Here is a 25,334-nt window from a genome sequence, read left to right as displayed (position 1 = left end):
TTATTTGGAATGCTCAAGTTAGTAATATGAAGATTCTATCTTCAGAAATTGTTTATATGAAAACATAAGTGTAGCATGAATCTTAAAAGTTCTTATTAATGAAATCAAACCTGAGGCAGATTATTGGGGTGAATGCTGGAAGATCAGAGAAGCAGAACAAGCCACAGTTTCCTCACCTCACCAGTTCCTCAGCTGGTCTTGTTTCCTCACCTCACCAGTTCCTCAGCTGGTCTTGTTTCCTCAGACTGCAAGCTTCTGAATCCTCATCCCAATGGCTCTCAGCTGAACTGTGCTCGAAAGCCTGAATGCTTAACTCCTTTAGTTCCTGGTCCTCATGCCTTATATACCTTTCTCTTTCTGCCCCAACTCCCTGGGATTAAAGGCATGGGTCACATGCTTAGCTGTTTCTAAAGTGGCCTTGAACTCAGAGATCCGGCTAGCTCTGCCTCCCAAGTGCTGGGATTAAAGGTGTCTACCACCACCACCCAACTTCTGTTATGGCTTGCTCTGACCCATTTTCTAGCCACCATTTCTGGCTCTGTTCTAGTGGCTGTCTGTTCTCTGTCCCCAGATAAGTTTATTTCAGGGAACACACAATATTTTGGGGAACACAATACCACCACACTTAAGACTTAAAATTATTTCTGACATAGCTATATATACAGTTATATACTATATATAGTACATATATTCTGTAGTTTATTAGTATATCTACTGTATTACATATAGTTATGTAGTATATGTAGTGTATATAACTACATACATACATGTGTGTGAGGTAAGTATATATACAGTTATGTACTATATATAGTACATATATCTACTATATTACATATAGTTATGTAGTATATATAGTGTATATAACTATATACATACATAGTGTGTGAGGTAAGTGTATATATATAGTTATGTACTATACATAGTACATATATTCTGTAGTTTATTAGTGTATCTACTGTATTACATATAGTTATGTAGTATATGTAGTGTATATAACTACATACATACATGTGTGTGAGGTAAGTATATATACAGTTATGTACTATATATAGTACATATATTCTATAGTTTATTAGTATATCTACTGTATTACATATAGTTATGTAGTATATATAGTGTATATAACTATATACATACATGTGTGTGAGGTAAGTATAGCACTGTCTGTCTCTCCATCTATTGTAAAATAATGGGAAATTTGGTGATAGACTTTCACTGTAGATATATTAATAAACATTTAATTAGCTATCACTGAACTAATAATTTCTTGTTTATATTTATTTATTGCCCTTAGAGTCAGGACAGAATCTTTCAAAGTGTATATTTAAAGTTGTATTATGTCATTTTATATGTTAATATTTGATCTCTAATTTTAAGCTTTTAGTTCATTAGATTCAAAGACAAATTAAAATATGTTCAGAGCTGAGATGTAACTGAATTGTAGAACTCTTGCTGAGCGCTGCCTTTAATCTCCTTTGGGTCACAGATGCCTTTCAGAGTCAGATATGCCCATAGAGCCTCATCCCATAAAAGCTGATGTGAAGTGCAGACATATATTTTGCTGTAGAGGATTTTGGAAGGTTTGCAGGCTCCTTCTAATTTGCCCTTTAATCCAAACCTAAAGCGTGTGGTGATGGAGTTTGTGGGATGGAGCATAATGTTATGATTGACACACCACTCTGCTGTCTTTTGCCAGGCTTGCCTCACTTCTCTTCCGGTCTTTTCCGCTGCTGGGGGAGGGACACTTTCATCTCATTCCGAGGGATGTTGCTGCTCACTGGACGCTACTTAGAAGCCCGGTAAGAGGCTCTGCAGAGCTGCCAGGCAGATCTGCAGCTCCGTGTTCCCTCACCCATCTCCTGTCAACATTGGCAAAGTATGACTTCCTGAGCTGTTTTTTATTTGGTTTGCGTTTGTGTGGGGGGGAGCACAGGCATGCCATGGTGCACATGTGGAGTCGTTTTTCTCTCCTTCCAACATGTGGGTTCCAGAAACCGAGTTCAGCCTTAGGCTTGGGAGCAAGCACCTTTACCCATTGAGCTTTCTCATAGGCTTCAGAGTCTAAAGTTTTAGTTTTCATATGCTTGTTTAATAGGTTTAGTGAATTTCAAAGTGAAGACAACTTTGAAGTTACTAGGTTCCATGATAGGTCAGATCATCTTCAGTATTTGTGAATTTATCTAAAAAAAAATTTTTTTAGAACCATTTTCTACCTTCATAAAGAGTATTGTTAGCTGGGCATGGTGGTACATACCTTTAATCCCAGAACTAGAGAGGTGGAGGCAGGCAGATCTCAGTAAGTTCAAGGCCAGCCTGGTCTACAAAGTGAGTTCCAGGACAGTCGTGGCTACATAACTAGTCTCAAAAAAAAAAGAAAAAGAAAAGAAAAGGATAAATATACTACTAGTTATAATACCCACATAGAGGTTAGTGACTTCACAAAGTTGTCCTCAGACCTCAACGCATGTACTGTGGCACAAATATGCACACAAACACGCACACACACAATAATAATAATAAAAACAACAATAATAATAATACTTTTGAAGCCAGGTGGTGGTTGTGCACGCCTTTAATCTCAGTACTCGGGAGGCAGAGCCAGGCAGATCTCTGTGAATTGGAGGCCAGCCTGGTCTACAGAGCAAGATCCAGGACAGGTGCCAAAACTACACAGAGAAACCCTGTCTCAAAAAAAAACAAAAAAATAACAAAAAATACTTGTGAGAATTTTGGGAACTGGCGAGATGGTTCAGTGCGTCAGAGCTGGCTGCTCTTCCAGAGGACTCAGGTTTGGTTCTTAGCAAACACATAGCATTCTTGGAACACCATCAGTAACTCCATTTCCAGGGGATCTGACACCTTCTGCCTCAGCCAGCACTGCTCCAGGAAGACTGACATAGACACAAGCCAAACAGCAACACACACATAAAATAGTAAAACGTCTTAAAATTTGCTCTGCCGGGCTGTTTGCTTACCTGTTAGATCCCCTAAGTCCATGGTGTAAGAGTCAGGTATAATCAATCAGGATTCAGCAACATACAGTGGCAAAGGCCTTTGCCTGTGGTGTGGCGAGCTCCTAATGCTGGTTCAGACCACCGACAAATGGCATCCTCCCTTCATGCTTTCTGTGGGCTGGTCAGAGTACTCACCTCCTGCATTAGATGACTCGTGCAGTTAAAATACCCGAAAGGCTCTCTGCCACATGGGGAACGCTCCATCATTGCTATAATGGTCCCCACCCTTGGTTATCACTTCTGTGTGCTGTTACAAATGTCTGTCTCTTCATTTTACATTCAGCCATCTAGATCCTGCATTGTCATACTATGGTCCATCACTTTTGTGTGGCCTATAAACAAAACTAGACTAAAAGCTTCCCATGGCACTATTTAAAGATAAGTAGTAGCCAGGGAGTGGTGGGACATGCCTTTAATCCCAGCACTCAAGACAGAGGCCAGCCTGTCTACAGAGTGAGTTCCAGGACAGCCAGGGCTACCCAGAGACACCCTGTCTCAGGAAACCAACATCAAAACCAAAGAGAAGGTGGGGAGGATGAGTATTAAACTGAGACATAATAAGGCCCAGCCTTCTCCACTTACCTTTGCTAGTTCAACCACACATGCTAGTTAGACCATACAAGCTCTTCCTGAGTACAACTCCATCTTACAGGCTAAGTTCTCGTTTGTACTGAAATAATACCATAGAAGACAAACTTTCATTTTTCAGTTGTTAATGTGAGTTATCATTGACTTTTGCTGTTGTTGTTTGGGGTTTTGTTGTATTTGTTTCTTTGTTTTAAAACAGGCTCTTCCCATGTAGCTCTAAACATCCTGTAACTCAGCATGTAGGCCAGCTGTCCTGGGATTCAGAGATCTTCCTACTTCTCCCTTCTGTGTGCTGGGAGAAATTACGGTTTTTAAGGCCTGTTTCTGTTCATTCATTTTCTTACCTATTTACTTTGTTCCTGATATCTACTGTTTCAAGTAATAAAGTAATTAGAGGGTTACTTCTATATGAAAATAACAAATTTTAAAAACAGGAGTTAGGGCTGGAGAGATGGCTCAGTGGCTAATGGCACTCACTGCTCTTGGAGAGTTCAGTCCCGCACCCACATGGCAGCTCACAACATCTGTACCTCAGTTCCAGGGGACCCATCGCACTTCTCACCTCTGTGGGCTCCATACACATGTGGTACACACATGTACACACAGGCAAACACCGATACACAGATAACAAAAATAAATACGTCTTTTTTAAAAATAGAAGTTAAAGCAGTCCTTGTAAATCCCAGCTGGGAACCTGACCCCAAAGATGAAAAACTTGTTAAAGAAAGGGAAAGCCCCCCCCCATTACCAGAGAGAAAAGCTAGGCTGGGAACTGGGGCATCTCCCAGGCCCCTAAAAAAAGTGACCTTTTTCTTTTCCTTCAATTTTATAAGTGTTTTCATAGAAAATGATCCATTTATTTCTGTTGTTTTAGGAATATTATTTTAGCATTTGCTGGTACCCTGAGGCATGGTCTTATTCCTAACCTCCTGGGTGAAGGAACTTATGCCAGGTACAACTGTCGGGATGCCGTGTGGTGGTGGCTGCAGTGTATTCAGGACTATTGTAATATGGTTCCAAATGGTCTAGACATCCTCAAATGCCCAGTTTCCAGAATGTATCCAACGGATGATTCTGCACCTTTGCCTGCCGGGACACTGGTAAAAATCACTTCTTAATATATAGTCTTTAATGAAATGTAACTTTATTTTTTAATGTAAAATATTAAGAATCCAAGTCATAAGAATGCAAATATCAAGAAAAAAATCAGTATCAGCCTTTATTTAGTGTTGACACTGTGAGAAGTCACAGAGGTAAGACTTGCTCCTTGGTTAAACACACACAGTGTGGGAGCACGGAAACGCTGCTTTTCCCAGCCCCACCCCACTCCTTACTTCCTCCTCTAGCAAAGTATATCGCCAGTAATCTATCTGTTACTAGAGTAGAGGGATTTAGGGGGAAATAAGAGTGTAATCCATTTCTAACAGAGGAAACATTCTTGCTGTCTCCATCAGGATCAACCATTGTTTGAAGTCATACAGGAAGCTATGCAAAGGCACATGCAGGGCATTCAGTTCCGAGAGAGGAATGCTGGTCCACAGATAGACCGGAACATGAAAGATGAGGGTATGTAATCAACTCCATGGTTAAGACTTCCGGTGCCGTCCAATTAAGAAAGGCAAACACTGTTCCTGATCTCTCCAGTCTATGTAGCTAAAGAAAAGATAAAAGTTTACATCTTTTGTCAGCCAATTTTTAAGATAATATTGGCATTATGATTTATTTTATATGTGTGAGAGAGAGAGTGTGAGTGTGTGTTTTTTACCTGCAAGTATCTATGTATACCACATACATGCCTGGTACCTCCAGAGGTCAGAAGAGCCCCTGGAACGGGAGAAAGGGATGGTTTTGAACCACTGGGAATGGAATTTGGGTCCTCCACAAGAGCAACAGGTATTTTTAATTGCTGAACCATCTTTCTAGCCCCTGGTGTTACAACTTATAATCACAATGTTAGAATTACTTTTTCTGACAGTTATGGTGGCACATGCCTATAATCCAGCACTCAGGAAATTGAGACATGACTGTCTTGAGTTCAAGGCTATACTGGGCTACATAGTGAAACCTTGTCTCAAAAACATAAACAGAAAGCCCAGTATGGTGAGGAATGTCTCTAATCCCAGCACTCAGAAGACAGAGCTACAGAGTGAGTTCCAGATCAACCTGAGCTATACAGAGAAACCCTGTCACAAAACAAAATAAATAAATAAATAAACAAACAAACAAACAAACATAAGAAGGAAGAAAAAATTATAATACCGTGAATTGAGTGTTATGTGTCAGGTATTACGATGTCTTTATCAATGTCATTCCTTAACTCCTGGAGACATTAAGAGTAAATTACACTGGGCTTGAGGGATGGCTCAGCAGTTGAAATGTGTGGAGAACAAGTGAGAGACTTGGACTTCAGATCTCTAGAACCTATGTGAATGCCAGGTGAGCCTGATGGTAATTTAGCCTCCGAAGGCAGAGGCATGGTGTCCCTGAACAAGTAAGACAGCTCATGTGACCAGCGTAGCATACTGGGAGCTTGGTCTGGTTGAGAGACCCTGACTGTACAAAGATAGAAGGGGGAGCAAGGAGGATTTGACATCAACCTTGGGCCTACACACACTTGCACATGTGTGTGTGTTCACCAGCACACACATGGGAACACATGCATGCATTCTACACATACAAATACCAGAAAGAATTTTTAAGTAAAACAATATGTTACATTACTCCCATTTTTATGAAATGAGAGGACTAGAAAGTTGGCTTCCCAGAGCTGCTAGGGGGCAGAGGGAGGATGTCAGCCATGTTTTCCTCTGTGTAGACCAGGCTGGCCCCAGCACCTCTATAGTGCTGTGTTTGTATATCAAGTTAAAGTAGTTACATCTCCTAACTCATTTAGCCTAAGGCCAGCCAATACCAGGCTGATTATCTCATTTCCCCTCACTCCTACTCACTTTGGGAATGGTTTTGATGATTTTGGTGTATATTTGCTTTAGTCTTATAAATATGATTTATATGAGTTTTTAATTATAATTTTTAAAGAATTACAGATCCATAAAAACTTGTAAAAGTGATATATAGGGTACAGCAAACCCTTCCCCACCCGTTAGGATGTCTAATAGAACTGAAGTAAAATCTCAGGATCAAGAAGTGCAGTATGATGCTGCAGGCCCGACTGTAGACCCACTCATTTTCCACCACTGCTCACATCAACTCCTGGGCTGTGGACTCATGGACCCACCACCATCTAAAGATGGAGACCTAGTGCAGCACCACACACATTTTCTGCATCCCACAGACCCACTCCAGCTCCACCCGTGTCTCTCTACTAATCTCTGCCTCCCTACACTGTTGTCATTATTTTGAACATGTTTATAAACTCATTGTTTGTTTTGAGACTGGTCTCCATGTAGCTGTGGGTGTCCTGGGACTCACATGTAGACCAAGCTAGTCTTGAACTCACAGTGATTGTCTGCCTCAGCCTCCTGAGTGTTGGGATTAAAAGTCTGGGCTATATACCTGGCTTTGAAAATATTATATAAATTGAATATTCAGTATGTAACTTTTGACTCAAGACAGGATCTTGCCATGATGCCTTCCCTGGCCTAGAACTTGTCTCAAACTCATGATGATTTATTATGTATAGTAGTAATACACAAATATTTACCTAAGTTAATTGGTAAGAATCACTGATACATTCTTATCCTTCACTAAGAGAAGTCACTGAAAATAGGCTTAGAATCTAAAGAATGTTTTTATGGTGTCTCTGAGACATTTTAGGGTTTTGTTGCTGTTGTTGTTGTTATGAAACATTGCAACTTTAAGTAAACAAAATATTTTTTTCCTTTGAATCTGGCATTGAAATGAAATATATTAATATTTTACTATATTTTCTTTTTTGTTTTCTTTTGTTTAGTTTTGGGTTTTGTTTGTTTGTTTGACTGATTGTTTCTTTTTGGGACAGAGTTTCATTGTGTAGCCCTGGCTTTCTGGGAACTCACTGTGTAGACCAGGCTGGCCTCAGATTCCCAGAGATCTACCTGCCTCTGCCTCCCGAGTGCTGAGATTAAAGGCCCAGCTTTTGAAAAGGTTTTTGGTTTTTTTTTATGTAACCTTTTGTAACTTCTTTACTAAACCATTTTGTCTTTGACTCATCAGTTGCTCCCTGTGCATCCGGTTTGTTAATTTAAAGGACAGCATTTTCTAGTGTACACACATTAAACCGTTCCTCCGCTAAGTGGTGACCTATGATTTTGCTAATGTAAGCAGTGCTCTAGAATGAACATCATGATATGCAGTTCCGTGTACACACGAGTTTTTTTAAAAAGAGAAATGAAATGTATATGTATGTATTATCATAAAATGTAATGATTTTTAGTTCTTTGCTATTGTTGATTTAAACAGAGTCTCACTGTGTAGGCTTACCTAGCCTCAAGCTCACTGTGTCAGCCAGCTTCAAACTCATGTGACCCTCCTGTGTTGACTTCTGTCGACCTGTTTAGGTCTCCTCTGTTGGAGTTGGGATCTGAGGACCTGAAAGAATGGGGCGGACTACAGTCTAATGCTGTAGACACCTTACTTCCATTTTAATGTACTTTTATACACAAATGTAACAAAGCAATGATCCAAGGAAGGTTATTTGAGTTCAGAGTAACATGAAAATAAACATCAGTAAGCTCATACTAAATATGAACAGAGTAGCCCTTTCCCAGAGCTTTCTTAGGACAGACCAGGTTAAACACAATTGGCTGGCATGTACTATAGATTTTATCCAGATTCAGGTATGCTGACCAAATTGGTCATAGCTGTGATCTGACACCCAACAGGAATAAACATATCATATCAACTGAATTTAAATGTTTGTCACAAGAGGCACAAAACCACATCCAGGAACAACCCAGGGAACAAAGTGCACCTGAGGTAAAGGCCCTCTGCCTTTCTCTGGAGCCTCTCTCGAAGTTCCCCAAGGCTCTGTTCACCACGCGTCATTCCTTGGACCGTGTTCTGACACACCTGCCTCTGCCTCCTGCATCCTCGGATTGCAAACCTGTGCCGCCATGACTGTTTTATAAGTGGCTTATTTTGCCTTTTTAGGTTTCAATATAACTGCAGGGGTTGATGAAGAAACGGGATTTGTTTATGGAGGAAATCGCTTCAACTGTGGCACATGGATGGATAAAATGGGAGAAAGTGACCGAGCTAGAAACAGAGGAATCCCAGCCACCCCAAGGTAGAGTTCATTTTACGCCGCTTCTGCAATGATGCTCTTGTAATGCACCAGCTCCTTTTCCAAACATACTTACGGGGTTGGGGATTTAGCTCAGTGGTAGAGCGCTTGGGCCCTAGGTTCGGTCCTCAGCTCTGGCAAAAAAAAGGGAAAAAAAAGACAAACATACTTACTCATGGAGTCTTCTGTTCTGTTATCCATGATCTAGAGTTAAATCAGTCCAGATCTGTCATCCTTCCTCCTTCTCTTCCGTTTCCTCCTCCACTCAGCCCTTCCTTTCCCCTATACAGATTAACAGCCCTCTTAGTCTAAGTCATCAAGGAAAGTAATCTGTTCTCATCCAGAAGACCTCAGGGGGTTTGCACCTCTACAAGAATCTCAAACGTTTTATAATTCATTATCCCTGTGCTTAAGACATTTTCTTTAAAATTAAAAAAAAAAACTGTTACAATTTTCTGTGGGGTATGTGGGGTGGGGGTTGTGTGCATGCCACAGCACATGTTTGGAGGTCAGAGGACAACCTGTAGGAGAAGTCAATTTTCTCATTCCACCATGTGGTCCCAGGTCATCAGTCCGGGCAGCAAGGGCCGTTACCTGCTAAGCCATCTCTCCATCCCTGGCTAAAACACTCACTTCTTAATCTGAACTTTGTACAATGTAAAGATTCTATTACTCCTACCTATCTTTACAAGTATGGAAAATATCTAGTTGAAATTGATCTTTTAAAAATGTTTTTTAGCTGGTGGTGGTGGTGCACACCTTTAATCCCAGCACTCAAGAGACAGAGGCAGGCAGATCTCTGTGAATTTGAGGCCAGCCTGGTCTCCAGAACAAGTTCCAGGACAGCTAAGGTGGTTACAAAAAGAAATCCTGTCTCAGGAAAAAAAAAAAAAGTTTTTATTTTCTGAACCTTTTATCTCTAATTGGTTATTTAAGAGGTTTTCATTTATGGTTTCAAAAGTTATGAACATGTATTAGAAGTTCTTGATACTGAGTGAAGCTCAGGAACTATTTTCTACTTGAAGCCAGAAGAGAGCATCTGATTCTCCTGAACTGGAATTACAGGCACTTGTGAGCTGCCCACTGTGGGTGCTGAGAACTGAACCACGGTTGTTTGAAAGAGCAGTATTTGCTCATAATAGATGAGCCATCTCTCCAGCCCAGAAGCTATTTTCATATTAAAGATTTTTATCTTCAAACAGATCAGCCAGACTAAATAAAAAGACCCTGTCTCAAAAATAAAGAAATGGATACATTTTTTATATATGCATTATGTTAGGAGGGGATGGAGAGATGCCAAGCTCTGAAGAGAGCTTGCTGCTGTCTGTAAGCTCATTTCCTAGCACTCAGGACAAGAGGCTCACAACCAAATATAACACCAGATCCAGGAGATCCAACACTCTTATGGACTTTGGGGGTACCCACACATGTAGTACATACCCTTAGAGACACATATAGACACAAAATAAAAATGTCTTTTTTAAAATGTTAGGAACATAAGCAATACTATAATAGTAAAGGAAGAGATTTCTTATATGATAAAATACATGTTACTTTATAGTGAAGATGTGGGGACAGAGAGTTGCTTGTATGATGAATTGGTTTTAATATTCACCAACATTTATTGGTGGTGGTGGTTTGGTTTGTTTTGGTTCAGTTCGGTTCTATGTTGCCCCCAGAGACTTCCTTACTGCTAGACAAACATTCTACCACTAAGCTATATCCCCAACCCAAAATTACTTACTGAATGCCCCTTTAAATAATGGTTAAATAAGTTCAACATAGAGAATAAGTCTTTTTAATTTTAGAGACGGGTCTGCTGTAGAAATCGTGGCCATGTGTAAATCTGCTGTTCGTTGGTTGCTGGAATTGTCCAGGAGAAATATTTTCCCTTATAATGAAGTCAGAGTGAGAAGACATGGTAAGCTGTTCTGTTTTACAAGGAACTATACAAGGTGACCTTTGTTTCCATCAATGGATTGAAGATGCAAAATTTTAAGAAGAAAGAAAAATAATTAATTTATCAATGTGGAAGTTAATAACCAAGCTGGTCACTAGAGCCCCACTGACCTGAGAGAGGAAGGCAGTGGGGTGCTTATGTAACCAAGCTGGTCACTAGCGCCCCACTGACCTGGGAGGAAGGCCCGCCCTATTGCACTTTCCTTTCCCTCACTTGGTGAGCAAGTTACATTCTGTGAACAGTCTGGAATCTTGACATCTCTTTCTGAAACAATTTCTATGCAATAGAAATAATGTCTAAGCTACCCATACAACATTAAACTTTCTAAAAAGTAAAAAGAAGTAGATAAAGTTAATTGTATTTTTGATTCAATATATGTGAAATGTTCTTCCACATGTCATGAATATGAAGTTATTCCTGAGCCATTTTACATTCTTTTTAGGAGAGGTGCCCAGTCTTTGAATTTATAGCATATCTCGCTCCAGAGTAGCCACATACATGATTTGTTTCATAAGTAAGCTGACTGTGAGTTTAGACAATAGCAGATATTTGAGATGAACTGCCATGTCTTATTGCTTTTCAGGAAAAATTGTAACAGTCTCATATGATGAGTGGAACAGAAAAATACAGAACAGCTTTGAAAAGCTGTTTCATGTTTCTGAAGACCCTTCAGACCCTAACGAGAAGCATCCGAATCTGGTTCACAAACGTGGCATCTACAAGGACAGCTATGGAGCTTCAAGTCCTTGGTGTGACTATCAGCTCAGGCCTAATTTCACCATAGCAATGGTCGTGGTAGGTGATGTATTACTCTCAAACTTCAGAAACATCAAGACACATTTACTAAGGGACTGTTTGTCCTTCTGTTAAGCTCCATTTCACTGTAAAAAGTTACTGCCTTCTGGAAAATTTTATATAGTTTCAGGAATTAGCTATGCATATCACCTCTGATCTGTAACGTTTAGTGTCAAAACCAGAAAACAGTGGATGGTGAGAAACAAAACACTTGGCAGTGTCCCGCACTCCACAGTCCTTGTTCTGTGGCACACCCGGGCTGAATGGGTTAGGCTGCTTGGGCCAGAGCAGCGGCTTCAGGTAGCCTCAGCCCTCACCCCTGCCTCCTAAAAGCTCGGGCATCTGTATTGCACAAGCTGGTGCTGCAAACAGCTTCCCAGTGCCCCAGTGGGAAAGTTCAGCACAGGCCACTTATAGTCACATTCTGTCTCCTTTGCATTGTCCTCTCATTAGGTCTATTTGGGTAAGAATGGTTTTTATTATTTTGTTTATAATAAGTAATAATATATAATACCAAGTAAATAAATTATTATAATAATTTATTTAACTATTTTACTGTTTGGGGGTGTGTGTTTTACCTGCAGTAAATCTGTGCACCATGTATATGCAATACTCCCAGAGGCCAGTAGAGGGCATCAGATCCCCTGAGCCTGGAGTTACAGACAGTTGTGAGTCACCATGTGGATGCTGGGAATCAAACCTGTAACCTCCAAAGGGCAGCCAGTACTCTTAACCACTGCACCATCTCTCCAGCAACCTAGCTAAGAATTCTTGATTCTCTTTTGTTGTTAAATCTCAGTCTAAAAATAAAGCCGTAAGGGCAGTGGACTGGGAAAGCTTTGTGTCTGTCCACGCCTCCCTAGGTATTTGGCTGTGAAAAAGATTACTAAGTAGAATATTGCCGATTATAGTGGTATGACAGTGTAAACTTGCAGAGGTGGCTTTGGTTTGGTTCATGGTTCACTTCGTTTCACTATTAACGTGGATGCAGACTTCTCCCTTCCACATATCCCAGGAAAGTGCATACACTGTGGGAGTACAAGTTCTGAATTCATTATGGCCAAGAAGAGAGGGGGAGAGGTTCAAGTACCTTTTTTGTTTTGTTTTTGTTTTTGTTTTTAGAGACAGGGTTTCTCTGTGGAACAGCCCTGGCTGTCCTGGAACTTACTTTATAGCCCAGGCTGGCCTCAAACTCACAGAGATTTGCCTGTCTCTGCCTCCCAAGTGCTGGGACTAAAGGTGAGTGCCACCATTGCCCGACAGTTCAAGTACTCTTAAAGGGGCTTCTGCAAATGAAGTGATGGGTTGAGGCAACCTCTGCCTTTGTGGGAGCTGTGGTTCCCTTTTGGGGTCTGGAACTCCTTCTTGTGGTGCCCTGAGGGAATGGTCACTCTGTGAGCCTTCCCAGCTTCTCAGACTGAGAAAGGCATTCAGATTCAGCCTGGGAGGATTAGATTTGTCTGATGTCCATTCTCAGATTCTGACCCATACCAATTCTTAAATTTTTCTTTCTTTTCAGTTACTTATATAGGTAACTTATGTAGTTAACTTATATAGGTAAGAACTAATTTTCTGTGTTATTAAAATGCTTGTTTTGTTTGTTTATTTATTTGTTTGTTTGTTTTACCTTTATCAGGCCCCTGAGCTCTTTACTGCTGAAAAAGCTTGGAAGGCTTTGGAAATTGTAGAAAAAAAATTGCTTGGTCCCCTTGGCATGAAAACTTTAGATCCAGAGTAAGTTGGAATATAAGTATTAAGAAGGCTGTTGATACTGTGTTTAATCCACATAGATTAATGTTAACCATCCTGTACTTATTTACAAATAACTTCTCAAAAAACACACTCAAACTTTTGAAAACATCTGCCCCTTTGTTGTGTGTATTAAACATGCCTCTGGTTTCTCCTGTATTCACTAATTAACTTAGAAAGATTAAATGTATAAAAGTTAATGTCATGAATAGTTTTTCTTTTCTGACTGTAAAAGTAATACATGATGGTTGTAGATGTTAAAAAGTACCAACAGTGTATAAAGAAAAAGAAGTTACTTTAAATCCCTTTATCCAAGAATCAAGCGTCATTCCCCTCTTGTCTATTACTCAAGTCATTTCTACTCATTTTTGTGCAATTTGTGTTCATATAATCACAAATCCCGGAGAGATTCCCAGCATCCACATGATGACCCACTACAGTCTGTAACTCCAGGCTCAGGGGAATCTGATGCCCTCTTCTGGCCTCTGGGGGTATTGCAGAAGACTCAAGCTTGGTGCCTAACATCTGAGTCTTAGCACTAGGGATTCTGAAGCAAGGTGATCACAAGTTCAGAGTCAATCTGGACTGCTAGCCAGGCCCTGTCTCAAGAACCAAAACTGAGTGTGGAGGCTCAGTACAATGACACCAGCTCCTGGAAGCTTAGCAAGAGGGATTGCTGATTAATCCAGGCCAGCTTGGACCACAGGAGTTCCAGCTACCTAAGTTTGTCTAAAAAGGAACAAAAGCAAGTTTGTCTAGAAAGAAGAAACAAAGAGAAACAAAACACAAAACCCATCTTCCTAGGGATGTAGCTCACTGGTGTGTGGAAGGGGGCCCTAGATTCAGTTCCCAGTACCACTGTCACAAAAAAAAAATCTCATGAGTTCAGTTCCCAAGACAACAAAAGTAAATCATTTTTAAAAATATCTCTTGAAGCCAGCATGATGACACATACCTGTACCCAGGACCATTGGGAGTTGACAGTCATCTTCCACTGTCTAACCAGGTGGAGACCAGCCTGGCCACAGGAGAGCCTGTCTTGGGGCGGGGGAGAGCTGTTGGGAGGATGGAGCTCAATGGTAGAGCACATGCCTACCTCATGCAAGACCCCGGGCTAAGACCCCAGCACCACACCCTGCAATTAAAGGCCATCTTTTTTTTTCTCTTTTTTTAATGTGTATGAGTGGTTTGCCTTTATATATGTCTGTGTGCCACATGTATGTCTGGTGACCTTGGAAGCCAGAAGAGGGCATGGAATCCCTTGGAACTGGAGTTACAGATAGTTGTGAACCACCATGTGAGTGCTTGAGTTGAACCCAGGTCCTCTGCCTGAGCAACAAGCACTCTTAGCTGCTGAGCCATCTCTCCAGGAGCTCAGCAACAGTATCTGGGTTTTGTTTTGTTGATAGTTCTGTGGTGGTATTGTGTTCCCCAAAATATTGTGCACCCTAATAAACTTATCTGGGGTCAGAGAACAGAACAGCCACTAGATACAGAGGCTAGAAAATGGTAGCACACACCTTTAATCCTGTCACTTGGGAGGCAGAAATCTATCCGGAGCTCTGTGAGTTCAAGGCCACACTGGAAACAGCCAGGCATGGTGGCACACGCCTTTAATCCCAGGAAGTGATGGCAGGAAGCAGAAAGGTATATAAGGCATGAAGACCAGGAACTAAAGCTGGTTAAGCTTTTGGCTGGTTAAGGTTTTAGGCTTTTGAGTAGCAGTTCAGCTGAGATCCATTTGGATGAGAACTCAGAAGCTTCCAGTCTGAGGAAACAAGATCAGCTGAGGAATTGGCAAAGTGAGGAAGCTGTGGCTTGATCTGCTTCTCTGATCTTCCAGCATTCACCCCAATAACTGGCCTCAGGTTTGATTTTATTAATAAGACCATTTAAGATTCCTGCTACATAGTTCCTTCCACACTGCTGAATAATGCGCAACTGTCTAGTTATTGGTAGTGATGATAGAAGAAAGCTTAAGTGTGTCCTTTCCAGCAGTCTCTCTCTATAACTACACTACCCTTTTTACTTAAATCAGTAAGTAGCTCTGTTTTAGTTTACAGTTTGCATATGCAAATGTCTTCACTTTTATAAATTAAATTTCTAATGGCCTTTCTGGGTTTGGGGGGTTTGTTTTTGTTTTTTTATGTCTATGGGTGTTTTTTGTGAGTGTACCACCACACCAAGCTCTTTTTGTTTTTTTTTAAATCTTACACAGCTGAAGCCGACCTTGAACTCCTGATCCTCCTATTTTAACCTCCCAAGTTCCACCATGCTTGGCTCGATTTCATCCTTTATGTGCAAAATTTTATATGCAAATACTTGTCATTTTCTGTATGCTTACATATTCAGAGCAGATTAAAAACTGGTCAGGTGTACACACACAGGAAGATTTCTATAAGTTCAAAGCCAGCTTGATTTATTGAGGAAGTTCCAGGTCAACCAAGGTCACATAGTGAGACCCTGTCTCAAACTCCTGTTCCCAAAAAACAAACAGAAAACTGTGCTGATCAGAACTGAGGGTTATGGTAAAAGCACATGTGGACATTTTGGATCACTAAACAGGACTTTAAAAGTTACAATTTAATTAAATCTCAATATGCAGAACTCATCCATTGGCAGTGTTTGTAACACTGTTCAGTATATAACTATGTTACAAATTCTATATATTATAGCAGTATGTATATTTGATTGTTATAATCTGACAGTATGCTAATTTTGTTTTTAAATAAAATAGACTCTTGCATGGACTAAGGATGTAGCTAAGTGGTGAGATGTTTGCCTAGCACAGATAAGACCCTAGGTTTGATCAGTAGGTATCACAAGATAAATGATTTGCATAAATAAATAAATGCCTTTCTGCTCTATAACCAGTGAAACTTTATCTTTAATGTTTTACTGATTCAAATAACTGTATGGACATTTTAAATGTTACACACATCTGCCTGCCTCTGCCTCCCAAGTGCTGGGATTAAAGGTGTGCGCCACAACTGCCCAGTGTTATACACATATTATTAAAAGCCTAGTGAGATGGTTAAACTATAGACTAGTTCCTTGAAGACAAGATGCCTCAATATTTTTTATTATTTTTTAAATTAGCATACAAATAGGTGTGATTATGGCATTTTCCTACATATTTCTGTGACTCCTCTCCTGGTTCCCTGACCACCTGTTAGTCTTTTTCTTCCTTTCGTTTTTCCTTTGTATACTCCTTCCTCTAGTATCATAACCAACAACTGTATATAAATTAACATCTGGGCTCTAAATATGAAGGAAAACATAAGGATACTTGACTTTTTGAACACATTATTAAAGTCCTCTGTACTCAATATATACAAATTTTGTGTTAAGTAATGTACTAATGCCGAGCAAGCTCGCTCTGTAGATTGAGAGGGAAGATGATCATTGTCCTGGCCTTTGCTGTTGAAATTCTGATGCCTCCTCCGGGATGCCTGGCCTTTGCTGACCTCAGACTCCCATCATTTTGCAGTGATCTGGTTTACTGTGGAGTTTATGATAATGACCTAGACAATGACAACTACAATCTCGCTAAAGGTTTCAATTACCACCAAGGACCTGTAAGAACTTCTTTTCTCTTTTCAGTTTTCAATTGAAGTTGGCTTTGAAATAAATTTGGATACTCATAATTCTTTTTTCCCTTTATGTTTACATATTTCAGGAGTGGCTGTGGCCTATTGGGTATTTTCTTCGTGCAAAGTTGTATTTTTCAAAATTGATGGGCCCAGAGACTGCTGCAAAGACTGTGTTTTTGGTCAAAAATGTCCTTTCCAGACATTATGTTCATCTTGAGAGGTAAGTTACTGCATGACTAATGTCCAGTCAGCGTGTTAGATAACCCGTAAACAGCTTGCCTCAGAATTCCTTTCTCATGCTGTGTGCATCTGCACTTGAACTCAACCATGTAGTTTTTTATCTCCCTTAAGTATTTTGGTTTTAATTTGAGGATCTTATATTTTATGATCTGTACTTGTGGAATAGTCTTTAATTTTCAAGATAACTGATAATTTGGACATGATTAAAATACATAAAAATACTTGAAGTATTCAGAAGTATTCAGGTTGGGTCTTTTGAGGTGATTCATTTATCAAGTAATAATTTTCATTAGCCTTAGAATATCAGTTGGTCTCTTGACTGTTATTTCAAATGGTTTTTGTTTTTTGTTTTTTTGGGTTTTTGTTTTGTTTTATTTTGTTTTTTGGTTTTTCAAGACAGGGTTTCTCTGTATAGCTTTGGAGCTTGCCCTGGAACTCACTCTGTAGACCAGGCTGACTCTGCCTCCTGAGTGCTGGGATTAAAGGCTTATGCCACCACCACTGGCTTCAAATGGTATTTCTTATACTCTTTGTTCTGATGATAGGTAAATTAAACAGAGTCAATGCTGTGTATTTTTCTAAGATGGTGGAAACTCATCCAAAGTCTACCTTAATACTCCATATCCAGATTACACCTAAGTGTGTCTACTTCTGATTGCTTGGACTAAATGTCTAAGCGGCCACACTGCCTCTGCTTCCTTACAGAGCATCAGTTAGATGCACTAACAGTCTGTGGTGGTGCTGAGATCTGTCAGTAGTTATGTGACTTCCATGCATCCCTCTTCTCTCTTCAAATGTAGCAATAGTTACAGCACCTATCTCATGGGATTGCTGTCAGTATTTAGATACTGTACAAAACGGACTAAGTATTCGAGAATAAGTATGTCTTCAATTGGCTTGGTGTCCTGTAGAATAAGGAACTAATTGGCATTTTCCTAATTATAACTCTCAATGTCTCTACACTATTCATTTAGTTTTCTAGTTCTATCTAGTTCACATATAATATTCTTATATATTTACAGTTTGAGTCATAAACTTATTCTGAAAGACTGAAATTATTGCCAGCCTGGGGGCATCTGCCTATAAGTTCAGCACATGGGAAAACAAAACAGGAAGATTGTGAGTTCAGAGCCACATGAGACCCTATCTCAAAACACAAAAAAGGCTAAAACTATGTCTGAGAGGATATCTATATCTATATTTATATATTTTCTGGAATGATAGCTTTTTTTCTAAGTTTTAATCATGAAGCTGGGCCTAGTGAAACACACCTGTGGTACCAGCACTTAGAAGGCAGAGACAGGAAGATTACTGCAATTTCAAGTCCAGCCTCAGCCACATAACAAGTTCCAAGCCAACGAGGGTTACACAAGACTCTAGCTCAATAAACAAAAACATAAATAATAATGATGAAAGATTCATTTGTATGTGCTAGTATTAAATCACAAAATAGAATATATCAAAAGATGATTTACATATAAATTCTTGGTATATATACCTTTATACCTTTAGAATATTGTTTATTTTGTAACAAATGACTAATTGATGCTTCTTCTATAGTAAAAGGCAAAAATCATCAGGACTTGCATACTTTGCTCATATACATTAAATTATGCCTCATAAAATGCTTTTCTTTCTTTTTCCAGATCCCCATGGAAAGGACTTCCAGAACTCACCAATGAGAATGGCCAGTACTGTCCTTTCAGCTGTGAGACGCAAGCCTGGTCTATGGCCACTGCTCTTGAGACCATCTATGATTTATAGTTGGCTCATAGATACGTAGGCAGTGTGTGAACACTTGATGTGAATGCAAGCTCATATGAAATAGAAGCTCAACTCATTTTAAAAATTTCACTCATAGCCAGGAGCTGGTGACGCACTGCTTGAATCCCAACATTTGGGAGGTAGAGGCAGGTAGCTATCTGTGAGTTCAAGATCGGCCTGTTCTATAGAGTGAGTTCCAGGACAGCCAGGGCTACACAGAGAAACCCTGTGTCAAAAAAACAAAAATCAAAACAAACAAAAATTAGTGACTTTTATTTTTCTCCTTTTGACTTTTTTTTCTTAAAGAATATCATGTGTGCCACCACACCCAGTGTATGCAGTACTGGGGACAACACCCAGGGCCTTATGCTGTTAGGCAAGCACTCTACCAATTGATCTACATCCCCTGCCTATTATTTTCACATTGTTTTGGTTTGAATCCAAGAAAAACGATCATTTCCTATAGAAGGTTACTGCTGTTGTGTTCAGAAAGAATTCTTCAAATCGGAGTAAAAAAAGAAACCGTGTATCATCTTCAATTTGTATGAGTGTGTCGTGGACAGACGGGGAAGTGCTCTTAAGCCCTGCTGTGTATCAGCACTCTCCATAGACTGTTTCACTAGTGGCTACCCTTTGGTACAGCATTCTCAATGCCTGGCATAATGCAATCAGTGCACATTAGTAATGCTTTAGGAGTGTAGAAGGATGGAAGTAATCTCATGCAGTATATGTTCTTAAATAGAGCACAGAGCTTCAAAATGTGCTTTATTTTTCACTGGTAAGTTACGTTTTCAATACAAGGAATGCCAACTATACTTAACATAGTATATAACATTGCATTAAAGATTAATTGGATATATGAAACAGAGCATTAAGACATAAAACAATGCTGTAAAATTAGTCATGACTCATTCCAATTTCCCACTATGAGATAGTGTACATTTTCAAAATGGAAATTACTGGGCATATTTATGACAATTTTGCAGGAGAAAGAAAGCCTAGAGATGAAGCTTAGTGGCAGAGTGAGTGCCTAGCATGTGTTAGAGCCCTGAATTCTATCCCTGAAGCCATCAAGAGAGAAGGGAGGGGAGTATGAAGGGGGAGGAAGAGGAAGGAAGGATTTCAAATTAGCCATATTAGCTTATCTACAGTAGGGTCATGACCCACCTCAGAAAATGCTTTGGTGGGTACAGTGCTCCTCTTGAGGATATTAATGAAAGAACAGTGCTGTGTGTTGCATGCTCTATGTAAGTCTCAGAAGGTATCTTTGACATTATCCCAGCCACAGGAATTGAGGTGATGCTTTTAGACTGTAAAAGGGTAATTGCCATTTGACTCAAGAGCACTTAGGTAGAACACTTCATTCCTTCGGGATGCTGCAGAAACAGTTGTTTCTATTTTACATTTCACAAATGGTCTGTGCCTTGGGTTTTCACTGATCCAAATCAATCTTACGTACTAAATGAAAAGTAAACTTACCCATTTAACCAGTATGCTGTGACATCTTGGTGAGTTTTCAGAGATGCCTGAGGAGACATGAAGCCTGTCATTTTGATGAGTGTTGTCGCCTGTGGTAATACTGTGTCTTCAGCTACTCTGTCTGGTGAGCAAATGTTTATATGTCTGTGTGTCAAAATAAAAGTCTTTTCTAAAGGACTGGCTTTGCTTTCCTCCGTCATTTACCAGTTACTTTCCCCTGTGGTCAGTGAGTGATTGATATCCAGAGATGGGGATGCACGGGGTTCAGGACCAAGAGGAGCAGAGAGAGTCGGGAGTGTTGGAGTGATGTCAAGATTAGGAGTGAGGTAAGCTTGTGATGCGTCCCTGCATCTGTTAGCAGCTGTACTCCTTTGACAGATCTTAACTACAGTGAATTTTATCCACATTTTACCAACACCCAGATACAGTAGTAAATGGATGTGATGTGAACACGTCCTTTCTGAAAAAGCCAAAGACATTTTCACTTTCCGTTACATTACTGAGCAATATAAAGACACAGGACAGCATCTAATCACCAAAGCTGATCTGTCCTGGTTTTGCCTTGCTTCATGTTGCTTCATTTTTCTAAGTTACATTCTGTCTCTTTATTTTTGGATTAAAAGTGGTAACCTAAGACTCTATAATCCCTAAGAGTCCTAAATGGATCAGTCAAACTTGCCTCATTTGCTAAGCCCTCCGTGCACCCGTGTAGTGAATTCAGAGAATCAGTGTTGGTTTGGGCCATTATTTTCTATTTCTATCAACCCTGGATGATAAGGGAATGATAATGCGCCATTAGAGCTAATGCTTTTTTCTAATATATTTGGTTTCATTATTTTGGGTGGGTTGTTGTACTTTTTTTTCTTTTTTTCTTTTTTTATGGAGCTGAGGACCGAACCCAGGGCCTTGCACTTGCTAGACAAGCGCTCTACCACTGAGCTAAATCCCAACCCCCATGTACTTTTCAATTGTTGCTGCCTTTTAAGCCATGACTTTCAGAACCAGCAACTGCAACTCTGCCACTACCAGCAGCAGGTAGGCCACAAGGGCCCTAGGCAGAGGAAATTCTGTGCCCTCAGGCATTGACTCTTCCAAAGCTATGAAGGGAACTTAACTAAATCTCTGCCCCTCTAAAGAACTCAAGATTCAAAGGTTAAGTTGGAATTCTACTACTCAGATAGGCTGAAGAGCAAAGTAGCTCACCTCCTCTCCTTGTTCGCATCCTCCAAAAAGACCTCATGCTCTTCCTTGCCCCTCCTTAAAAACCTTTCTCCACCTGGCTCCTCCCTACCACTTCCTGTCAGCTTGTTGCTGACTCAGCCTCCTGACCACAGGTGAATTTTATTTAATCAAACACATCTTTGCATCATTAAACAAATGTTCCAGAGCATAAGTAAAAATGGGGCTGGAGAGATTGCTCAGAGGTTAAGAGTACTGCTTGCTCTTCCAAAGGTCCTGAGTTCCATTTCCAGAAACCACATGGTGGCTCACAAAAGTAACACCTTAAAATAATATTCTACGACACTTCCCCCTTTTTGTCTAAATAAGAAAATGAAAGGTTTTAGCTTTAACATGAGACTGTACACAATAAGAGCAATTATCAAGTAAAGATTACATTCACAATGTAATGAAATCCAGTTCTTTTGTGTCTGGCAAATTAAAAGAAAATACTCCATTATCTCTCCTGTCTTAATAATCTAAAGTTTTATATCTAATTTACTCTATCATAACTAAGGAAAGCTGGAACTATATCTAGTCTTCAGCTCCATCAAAGACCCAGAGGATAATTATTATTTGAGTAAACAAAAAGTGCATTGCAAACAACTTCCAAAACTTTAGAAATGACAGGGACATCTGGCTGCCTGGACAGTCATCCAGAGTTCCTTCTGCAACCTTGGGGCATCCATCTTCAACTTATGACCTAAAGTATCAGGTAGTCTTCTCAGTGAAGCAGGAAATTTGAAGGACTGTCCTGCCTTGTTTTTGCAAAGTTCATCGGTCACTTTTCTTTTGTGTCCTGCATGTCCAGTCTGCATAGCACATTGTCAGCAGTCAAAAGCAAGAACAGTTTCTTTGCCCAGTGGCTAATCTTGCCACAATGAAAGTAAACTCCATAAGGAGTTTCTTCAATGCCTGTCATCTTCTCTGAAGTAAATTGGTACTGCCAGGAGCAGATGTGTCTCACTGTCATGAAAAACCCTATGTTAAAATGTTTTAAATGCCATATTCTATAAGTCTTTGAAGTATTTGAAGACCATCTATCTAAAATATATCTATTTAACCTAGCATATCTATAAATTTGATGGTTGGTTATAAATGAATAACTACTGACCTGTGTTTCTTGATTGTCCTAGTTTATAATAATAGCTTTCAAAAACTAGAATTTCCTTATACTTTTAAGTGAATTACATAAGTATAATACTTTAAACAAAAGTAGAAACATATACAATATGTTGTAACAAAAATAACCTTAAATGTTGTCAATATACAAAAATACTTTAATAGGATAAGAATAGAAACATGTACAGTATATTATAACAAAAATTACCTTAAATTTGTATAAATGTAAAAAAATCCTTTAAACAAGAATAGAAACATAACAGCAACTGTAACAAAAATAACTTTAAATTTATATCAATATACAAATCCTTTAAACAAAATTAGAAATATATGTACAGTGTGTTGTAACAAAAATTACCTTAAATCTGTATCAATAGGGGTTGGGGATTTAGCTCAGTGGTAGAGTGCTTGCCTAGCAAGCACAAGACCCTGGGTTCGATCCTCAGCTCCACATACAAAAAGAAAGAAAGAAAGAGAGAGAGAGAGGGAGGGAGAGGGAGGGGGAGAGAGAGAGAGAGAGAGAGAAAGAGAGAAAGAGAGAAAGAGAAAGAAATGTGTTGCTGGGCGGTGGTGGTGCACACCTTTAATCTTAGCACTCGGGAGGCAGAGGCAGGCAGATCTCTGAGTTTGAGGCCAGCCTGGTCTCCAAAGCGAGTTCCAGGAAAGGCACAAAGCTACACAGAGAAACCCTGTCTCGAAAAACAAAAAAAAAAAAAAAAAAAAAAAATCTGTATCAATATACCAAAATCCATGCCAATGCAAAATATCTGAGATTAATAGTTGTCTTTTTATCCTATATTCCTATATTCCCCTAAATTATAACAAATATCCATAACCCACTAAATAGCCAAAACCACCCATCCCAACTCTTGGAAATGTGGGCATAGTTTTCTCTAAACTACTTCCTGCTAACTATAGATAAAGTATCTTTAGGGTCCCAGAGAGAAATTTTCAGATAATAGCAAAGTCCTGGGAAGACCAGCAATAATTTTTGCTGATAGGCATCACCTGTCAAGATTCAGGAGGTCTTGCCTGATCAAACCTGATCCATATTAACTCTGAAGGCATCCACAGCCTCTCATCTGTGGGAACAAAACTCCAAAGTATTTTTGATTTCCATTTGAAAAATACATTTTTTTTACTTCTTTTTTTAAAGTTGAGACAGCCCTAAAGTGTCTTAGGTTGGTTCAATTTTGCAGTCCAGTTCACAAGCCCATTTCTGTAGGAAGCTGTCTCTTGCCCATTAGCCATCAAAAAATTAAAAATCAACACAATAACATACAGGATCCAGACTCCCTGTGTATTCCCCATCTTACATGGCTTTTCTTTTACTCTCTCTTTTATTTCATGAACTATTCATTTCTTTCTATGACTATACCCTTTTTCTTCCTTAAGCCTATGCACATTGTAAAACACATGGGAACCCATTTAGAGGTTTTTCTGTCTGGACCTTTTTGTACTACATATCTTTTAGCCTTTTTGACCGCATGAACAAACTTTAAACTCCTAAGCTGCATGGACCTCTCCCTGCAGCTTTGGTGGCTGGCTCTGCCCACTTCTCGGGCCACGAAAGTCAAGCCCAAAGCTTGCAGCCCAGACAGAGGTTTGTCTGACCAGAAACCATTCAATCTTCCTAGAGTTCTAGAATGCTGATGCTTGCACTATGGCAGGCATTTTTATTTAGTTTTTTGTTCCTACTTAAGGTACTAGCTGTTCAAGGGCTTGCTTTTGAAAATTATTATGGCCCAGCCTTAATAATCTTCTTCCCAGGGGCCCAGAAGAGAAGCTATGAACAGTTCGAATGATCTGCGGGAAATGCATCTAAGTACACCGAGCTCTTAGTCCATCTACTTTATTCCCTGGGATAAGATTCTATGTACACAGCTTCAGTTCTGTTGTCATGCCTAGCTCCTTTCTTGCCTGATTTCTCTACATTTATCTGCTGTTCCTTCTAAGTTCTATCTTAATTCTCTTATCTTAGTTCTGCCCCATTTTGGTCTTGCTCATCTTACCCATGTTGTTCTTCCCCATCTGGCTCTTCTGTGTCTTCCATATCATTCTTTTAGTTCTCCAGTCAAAATCCTCTCTAAGTGTCTGAGGTTTACAGCTATATACCCATGCAATAACAGTGCTCTTAGCTAAAGCAAGGTCGCCAGGCTTGAATTCTTACAGGGTCATAAAGGCAGACAAGAGTTTTCCTCAGGCAGTGACCATCAGGCTTTCTTTTACAACCCAAAAGGGGAGTGGTAAAGGAGGAGGTCAACTGAGAGCTAAAATCAATATATCAGAAAAAGGGAATGTATGTGCTCAAACTACATTCCTAGAGGTAGTTAAGTAAATGTTAGGGGTCTATAATGTTAGTATAAATAACACTAAGGCTCTATAAGAAAGAAGGGTCTGAGCTTAATTTTACCTTAATTCAGGAGATTGTTTGGCCTTGGATGCTGTCTGTCTTTTTCCTCTAGGCCTTTCCCGTTCTCTTACTTCTGTAAATCTTACTCCTACTCTGTGGCTTGCTGTGTAGCTGTGTGGATGACCCCTGGAGTCCTCATCCTTCTCTCTCTCCTTCCTCATTCTTCTTCCCAAATTTC

General features: G+C 39.7%; 1 protein-coding gene across 1 annotated transcript in view; it reads left to right on the top strand.

Moving 5' to 3' along the window:
- Agl (amylo-alpha-1, 6-glucosidase, 4-alpha-glucanotransferase) overlaps window positions 1-19,097 on the top strand; it is a 72,606-nt gene extending 53,509 nt beyond the window's left edge. The window contains exons 25-34 of the mRNA XM_036190378.1: window positions 1,697-1,799; window positions 4,477-4,702; window positions 5,057-5,168; window positions 8,691-8,826; window positions 10,632-10,744; window positions 11,367-11,578; window positions 13,215-13,312; window positions 16,818-16,905; window positions 17,007-17,140; window positions 18,807-19,097. Coding sequence (XP_036046271.1) covers window positions 1,697-1,799; window positions 4,477-4,702; window positions 5,057-5,168; window positions 8,691-8,826; window positions 10,632-10,744; window positions 11,367-11,578; window positions 13,215-13,312; window positions 16,818-16,905; window positions 17,007-17,140; window positions 18,807-18,924 — 1,340 coding nt within the window. The 3' untranslated portion in view covers window positions 18,925-19,097. The remainder of the gene's footprint in view (window positions 1-1,696; window positions 1,800-4,476; window positions 4,703-5,056; window positions 5,169-8,690; window positions 8,827-10,631; window positions 10,745-11,366; window positions 11,579-13,214; window positions 13,313-16,817; window positions 16,906-17,006; window positions 17,141-18,806) is intronic.
- Window positions 19,098-25,334: the final 6,237 nt, after the last annotated feature.

Source organism: Onychomys torridus, chromosome 6, assembly GCF_903995425.1.
Source record: "Onychomys torridus chromosome 6, mOncTor1.1, whole genome shotgun sequence".
In the NCBI taxonomy this organism is placed as follows: Eukaryota; Metazoa; Chordata; class Mammalia; order Rodentia; family Cricetidae; genus Onychomys; species Onychomys torridus.
Note: the sequence above shows the minus strand (reverse complement) of the source record. Positions and strands in the feature narration are given on the sequence as shown.